The 8,190-nt window shown below is 32.6% G+C and overlaps 1 protein-coding gene across 1 annotated transcript; it reads left to right on the top strand.

Annotated features, from left to right (window-relative positions):
• The first annotated feature begins 593 nt into the window (after nt 1-593).
• Nucleotides 594-5,646, top strand: LOC122607838 (pentatricopeptide repeat-containing protein At1g74900, mitochondrial-like). Its single transcript, XM_043780896.1, has 4 exons — nt 594-657; nt 1,182-2,866; nt 2,981-3,037; nt 4,276-5,646. Exon 2 carries the CDS (start codon nt 1,206-1,208, stop codon nt 2,691-2,693), a length of 1,488 nt encoding a protein of 495 aa, XP_043636831.1. The 5' UTR covers nt 594-657; nt 1,182-1,205; the 3' UTR covers nt 2,694-2,866; nt 2,981-3,037; nt 4,276-5,646.
• Nucleotides 5,647-8,190: the final 2,544 nt, after the last annotated feature.

Raw genomic sequence — 8,190 nt, forward strand, 5'->3', positions numbered from 1 at the left:
TCAATCATGCTGAACTTATTTTACTTTATGAAGCTAGCCGAGAATGTGTATGGTTAAGATCAAATTCAACATATTCGACAAGAATGCAGACTCAAGTCAATCAAGGATACTCCAACAGTTTTGTATGAAAATAATGTTATATGTATCGTTTAAATCAAAGAAGGATATAATAAAGGAGATAAAACAAAACACATTTCACCAAAGTTTTTCTCGACACATGATCTTCAAGAAGATGGCGTGATTGATATTTGTCATCGATCAAGCAAAAACTTGGTGGACTTGTTTACAAAATATGTACCACAAAAATATCTCACTGAGTTTTTTTGATAAAGTTGTTAATGAGCTAGCAGATATCATATTAACTTAAAATAAAGTATGAATATCCAAACATTATGAATATTTTAATATTATATGAATGTTTATGTTGTAGGTTATAAATATTAAGATTTGTCGTAACATTATTTTCACACTCATTAATTCTCTCAATATTATATAATAAAATAAAAAATATACTCGAGTCAAAGTTCGAAATAAAAGATAACGGAGTAAAAAACAAAAAAAAAAAAATCGGTTAAAGTACAAAACATTTCAGCAGCGTAACAACTGACAGTCCTCGGCTGAAAAACATCATTCTCCTTCTCGGTTTCAAGTTTAAACGTAACTCTTTTCTTTATGTGTATAATAATCATTTGTTAGTTGATTAAATTCATTTATTACAAGAAGATTACAATGTGTTGTACATATAGATTTTCACTTTATTTAATGCTTTATCGTTTTTACGTTTAGTCCCGATTTCTAACTTCAGTTAAATATGCACTAAACCTGTTTGATGAAATGCTTGACTGACAATATATGTATATATATGCTTTTAATTTGTTAGCTTGTTATCTAAAGATCTCTTTAAGGGCTTCCAACGAGTTTAAAAGCTTCTTTCCTCAAATGAATTATCAAAAGGATAAACTTAGCTCCATTGACCTGTATTCCATATATTTGCTACCCGTATCACGAACGAAGAACAGAACCCTTTTCAAGAATAATTATATTAGGGACCTGGTTCTGTAATCGGCATACATATATCTTGATTAAACAATGTTACATAAAGGATTTATTAGGTTGTGTATATAAACATTACTCTGTATAAGCTTGGATTTAACTTGAATTTTTCACTCTAATAAATCCAGGGTCGTTTTCAGCTACTATTACTTATGCTGCGAGAGAAATATGCTAGGAATTCATCCTCTGTTTTATGTTCTTTAAGATACAAATGGTCATTTTGCAATTTCACCACCACCACGCCACCTCCCTCGCTGTTTCCAGCTGAGGAAGATGCCGCCGTCTGCCTTTCCAACTTTATCTTAAAGTTGGATGCACAAGCTCTATCCCATAATCTAGAAACTAGCTCAGTGTTTTGGACACCGGACTTGGTGAACAGAATTCTTAAACGTTTGTGGAATCATGGACCGAAAGCCCTCCACTTTTTCAGGCTTCTTGAACATCACCCGACGTATGCTCATACTGCAGCCTCGTTTGACCATGCCATTGACATTGCAGCTCGATTACGTGACTACAAGACTGTTTGGGCTTTTGTAGCCCGTATGCAAAAACGGAGGCTTGGGCCGAACCCAAAAACGTTCGCAATTATTACTGAACGGTATGTTTCCGCTGGAAAACCAGACAAAGCCGTTAAAGTTTTTTTGTCGATGCATGAATATGGCTGCCAACAGGATTTGAATAGCTTCAATACGTTTCTTGATGTTTTATGCAAGTCAAGACGAGTGAAAATGGCTTATAATTTGTTTAAGGCTTTAAAGAGAAGATTTAGAGCAGATACGATTAGTTATAACATAATTGCAAATGGATTTTGTTTGATTAAGCGAACGCCTAGGGCATTGGAGGTTTTGAGGGAGATGGTTGTGAATGGTCTAGAACCGACTCTCAAGACATATAATGTGATACTTAATGGGTATTTCAAGGCAGGTCAGTTAAAAGAAGCTTGGCGGTTCTTCTTGGAGATGAAAAGGCGAAAATGTGAGATGGATGTTGTTACCTACACGACAATGGTTCATGGCTTTGGGGTTGCAGGTGAAATCGAAAAGGCACGGCAAGTGTTTGATGAAATGATTGGAGCTGGGATACTTCCATCTGTTGCCACTTACAATGCATTTATTCAAGTACTCTGTAAGAAAGACAACGTGGAAAACGCTATTATGGTGTTTGAGGAGATGCTGAAGAGGGGTTATACACCGAATCCCACAACTTACAGTGTAGTGATCCGAGGGTTGTGTCATAGTGGGAAGATGGACAAGGCAATGGAGTATCTGAATAGGATGCAACATGATGGATGCAAACCGAATGTTCAAACGTACAATGTGATCATTAGATATTATTGTGATGAAGGTGAAATCGAGAAAAGTCTGAAAGTTTTTGAGAGAATGAGTAGTGGTGAATGCTTGCCCAATTTGGATTCTTACAATATTTTGATTAGTGGAATGTTTGGGAGGAAGAAGTCGGATGATTTAATGGTGGCTGGGAAATTATTGATTGAAATGGTGGATAGAGGATTCATTCCTCGTAAATTTACATTCAATCGAATATTGAATGGCCTTTTGCTTACTGGAAATCAAGATTTTGCTAAACAGATACTTAGAGCACAGAGCAGATGTGGCCGTCTTCCTCGTCATTTCAGATTATGATGTATGGTATTGTTGCTGCAATTCTCATTATTAAATTATATAATATATAATAGACGAAGAAGTCTTTCACGATATAGCAGCAAAAGACTTGCCTCCAACCTGCTATCATTCTCATAGGGTGGTTGACAACCAAGAAGTATCTGGTGGCACAACGTAACTAATTGAACATTTTGGTAATCTAGGATAATGTTTTGTTAATAATTTGTCAGATTTTTTTTAGTATGTTTCATTATTGCCTGATGCCTTGATTTGGTGTTTTGTGCTGCATTTTTTATTTTTTTGGACAGGCTTCCTGATGCATGGCATGGTTTAGGGAAATTGTGATGCATCGTTTATATTGAATGGTAAATTTGAAACTTTTAAGTAAATGAGAAAAATTTATAGTTGTAGTTTCTGCTTTACTCATGCTCTTTGATCTATACCATTGGTGGTAAAAAAACCCATCATTGGTGATGCATAATTGGTGGTGAATGTGAATGAAGAATGTTGGCCCATCCGGATCATCTCGGGCTTGAATTAAACATGTCTAATGAACAAAACTCACACACACAAACTCACACTTTGTATATAATGAATTCTGTTAGTTTTTACCATGTGTAGACACTTCTATATATATAGATAAATTTCCTAACCATTGTGCCTCTTCATGAAAGGTCACAACTTTTCATACATAACTATCATTATGACTTTTTCCAAAAGTCACACCCTTCTATAAATAACTTCCTATAACCGAAGATAACTACCATTCGGTTACTAACTTTAATCTTGACATACTAGACCCCTTAACTTATAAACTTTACATACACAACTCTAAATACACAAACTAATTACACAACGACTCATAAACATGGATTAATGAATTACTATTCAATAAAGAATGGTTTTGAAACTTGTACAAATGATATCGTTATTATATTATATTGAATAATATTCTGTTGTAAACTGTTTATTTGATTTTTATACATTTGTGCTGGTGAATTTTGTCATGGTATTATATTTATAGTTGATCCCCAGTATGGCAATTTACGATACCCGTTTAATCTCTCGAATTATTATAGAATTTTCTTTGTCATTGCTTTTCCAGTTGATTGTCCCAGATTGCATATCTACATATCCACATCGATGTCCACATTTCTCAATAGTGTGTATATAGTATATACTCTCTCTTTGATATGCAATATTTTGTCTTTTGACTCTCATTGGTGATATGGTTTTTGACATAGAAACTCTTGCTTGTTAAATCTGGATTCAATATGATAATATGATCCCATGTTCTCTACCTATTTAATCCATCAGGCTGCTCATCTTTCTTGGTTTGTTTTATTACATAGATACATGCTAGAATTTACAAGATTTCAGGCTAGATTTGCAGAAAGCAATCGATAAAGATTGTAGATCAATAATATCATAAAAATAAAATGCAAAATCTTCAGTTGTCAAGAAATGTTTGCTGGTAAACTTTCTGTTTTTCTTTTTCACTGAGAAGTTAAGGTCATAGATGTCATACCATAAGCTTACCGGGGTATATTCTACCTTTTAATCAAAAATAAATGTCATACCCTTGGATGTTTTTTTTTGACAGGTGCGGATCGAATATCACAAGGAATGGTCTAGACTACGCCGTCTTAACTGGGTCCACACTAGAGAGCCCCTTCATCCAAAGGCATGACAACATATTAGGGAAAACCTTCTTAGACTCGAACCTGGGTCTTCCCAAATTCAAGCCCTCACAGAGGGACTTGCTTACCGCTGGGCTACTAACCCGTTGGTGTCATACCATTGTATGTGACTCTAGAAATTTGTAGTTGTGAAGATAAATTTTGGTACAATCTTTAGCTGCCGACCACCATCAGATTTTTAGAATGCATCCTCTCCACAGTCCACAACAGAGCGGTTGCTCATGTACATATAGACTGGAAATGGAGCATCAATAGCAACCGGAAATGGAGCATCATCGGGAATCAGTTTGGTTTGGCTCACTTTATCCATGTTGCAGACTTCAGTCTAAACACTTTTTGGATAGAAGCATACATAACGAGGCTGAACATAGTGAGATTGAAGGAAAAGAAGCAAGAACTTTCATCATCATCCTCGGTCCTCATATTAGAACACTCGAGTCGCCTTCAAACGGAGTTATGCTGAGGCTGGGAGGTATAAAACAGAAGGGGCTGCACAATACATATAATTCTTCATCTTATTTACAAGTCTCGCGGCTCAACTGCTAATTTCTTATGCTATCATCCAGATGATAAGGTATTCTGCACCTAACGTTTATATTTATATTTATATTTTTTGCACAAAATTGCAACTTTGTTGATGAATAAAGAATCCATTGAATATGAAGGACAAGAAAAACACAAGTTATCGCAACAGACTGATAATCAGGTAATAAATAAACTAAAAATGACCAGAAATAGACTACAAGATTAATATGCACAATATCTATCCAAGTTTTTTCAATTGTTGCATACATGAACAATATGAGTGAATATATATGCATTGATGGCTTGATCATCTGTTTATTTATGGGTGCTTTTATGATACTTTTCTTTAATCCATTGTAACCCAAGTGTAGCTCCTTTTGTAACCTTCTTCATCCCTGTTTTCGTCACTGCTTTTGACTTGCCGAATCCTTCTCCAACCTTACTCTTAATGCCACCATTGCTACCGTTATGATTGTAGTACTCCGGCTGTGTATCCCACTGATCTGCCCATGAATTATAACTGTTGTCTAGCGCCATTCCCTTGCTCTTTTGTATGGGATGATTCAATTTATCGATACTCTGTTATTCTAGATAATCCAAGTTATGTAATGGTTAGGGTGGAAGTATATGGTTTATGAGGTAGACTTAATGGACAATCGAGTGGTGTGTTTATGAAGAGTGATGCCTATTTAGTTTGATTTGGAAAGTATATACATATATATAGTCGTAAATTGGATGTTGAATTTCAACTTTGGGTGTCCTTTCATTCTAATAATATATTTCATGGTTTACGTGTGGACGGCTAGCATGTGCTTGAAATCAAACATTTCATCTACTAGAATTGACTATATATTGTCATGGCTTAGTTAGCTGGATACCTTTTTAACTATCCACATAATATATACGGAGTATATTAATATTAATATAATAGAAATATAATTTTAAATATCTGGAAGCATTGGTTATTATAACCTCTATATCGTTCTCCTATCATTTTATAAGAAGCTTAGTGTTACAATGGAGGGTATAAATGTCAAAGCATGATGAGAGTCAAACTTAGGTTGCTCTCTCGAGAGTTCTATCCTATGCGATGGTGGCTAGTTTCTGGAGTTTTTCATGTTGGACCTTTTTAAACTAACCTTTGCGTAAACATGATCTTTTTCAAATATATAATGTTTGGATAGAGATCAAATGAGAAGTTATTTTAGGGAGAGAAAATTCATATTTGATTTTTTTTAGCTTGTCTTTTGAAAAAGTTTTTTTTTCACACTTTTTTTCATTCCAATTTTAATTAACTAATCCCATATAAAAATTTTAATTTTTTTAAAAAAAAATATTGTTTTTTCAAAGGGCATAACCTGTAAGCTATAGTCGAAGCATCTTAGGTATGGTGGAGCCATGATAGCTAAGGGCGAAGCCCGTTAGATATATCACCCCCTATGACCTATCATCATTTATGACCTATCATCCTGTATGACCTATCACTCCTACTGGCTACCCTTTATTAATATCCTTAAGAGCGAAGCTCATACCGTACCCTTACATGTATGAATCACTAACTTGGGTTACAATTTTTTTTTTTTTTTTAATATTTAAAATTTTTTTTATGGATTGAGTTAGTTAAAAAAGGAATGAAAAAAGTGAAAAAAAAAAATAAATGCTAAAAAAATAAAAATGGACATTTGCTCTCTTGAGAACTTTCTTTCTGAATCTCTACCCTATAATGTCTTTCATAATATATCATTAATAAAGTGTACCAAAATTTGTTTTATTATAACCTAATATTAGAACACTCGAATCCCATCTATAATGTTATTTGATTATCGAAACTGTAAATCTACATCTACAATCTACAATATGTATATAATAAAATTTAAAATTGTTCTTAAATGAATTAGAATCGTTAGATGATTTTTAACTTTTATTTATAACCTTTAGATCAAAATAATGATATTATTATCTAATTTATTATTAACTAAATATAACATTAGTTCTTCTAATTAATTTATAATTTTTTGTTTTCCATCATTAATTACATTTTACAACTTTTTGATCAAAATAATAATATTATTTCCTAATTTATTACTCGTATCAAGTAAACACAACATTACTCCTCATTAATTTACACTTTTTTTCATCATTAATTTACACTTTTTGTTACTTTCCATCATAAATATTTAATTTAAAAGAGATATATATATAATGTATATAATAATAATAAAACATATATAGAGTTGAAATAATAAATGATTTATATATTTGTAAATGTCGGTTCTCTCGAAATTATATTAATATTTTATTGTAAATAAATAAATAAATAATTATTGTAAGAAACTTTTATTCTATATTTATTGAAATATTTACTTTAACAAAATTATATTAGCCAATTAAGTAACATTCAAGACGAATGATGATTAAACACAAGACACGATTTTTATCGATAGTTATGAGTCGATGACGTTACAATAAGAACAATAATTTTCAATAAACATTATTATAAATCAATTTCTAAAAACATAAGTTATTCATAGTCGTTCCAAAAAAAAAAAACCATAAGTGTAAAGTCCCTCACTCGATGGTTTAACCCACAAGTGTAGAATAACAAGGTCAAGTATGCACTAGATTGGACTAGTATTGCTTATAATATAAATGCAAGTATATAAATAAAGCAATAAAGACTTAAGGAATAAATAAGTAAACAAGTATGTAAATGGTGGAACACAAATGTAATTTTCAAGTGTATTTTATTTATTGATGTTAAATAAAATACAAGGTTGTTGCGGAACCAAGATATTACAAAGTAAGTATCTAAACAACTTTATGAACTACAAGTGATCTATATTTGCTAAATAAACTCCTTGATCGAAATACTTAAAGTTGTGAAGTATAACTGTTAAGATCGAGAGTATTTAGGCAAACACACCAAATTACAAAAGTGATTTAGACGAGGGAAATGACTTGGTATTTATAGGCAAAAAGAATTAGTATTTAATTCTTTTTACCGTACAAATAAGGTTTCATGTATTTAAGGAATATAATATTTATTCCTTAAAAGCATTGGTTAAAGTACATGAATAAAGTCAATATGATGTGACTTGTAATACTTTAACCAACCACCTTTACACGCGTGTAAGAACTTTTAACAAAGGACAAATGGATTGTCCGGATATAAGCGTGCAAAGGCAAATAAGTCAATTCCTCGTAATCAGTGTTCAGACTTGTAAGGTCTATAACACTGACAAGGACCCCAGTCAGGAGATCTGGTAAGTCTGCCAGTGGGCTTTGCCATTTGA

This window comes from Erigeron canadensis, chromosome 7, assembly GCF_010389155.1.
Source record: "Erigeron canadensis isolate Cc75 chromosome 7, C_canadensis_v1, whole genome shotgun sequence".
NCBI lineage: Eukaryota > Viridiplantae > Streptophyta > Magnoliopsida > Asterales > Asteraceae > Erigeron > Erigeron canadensis.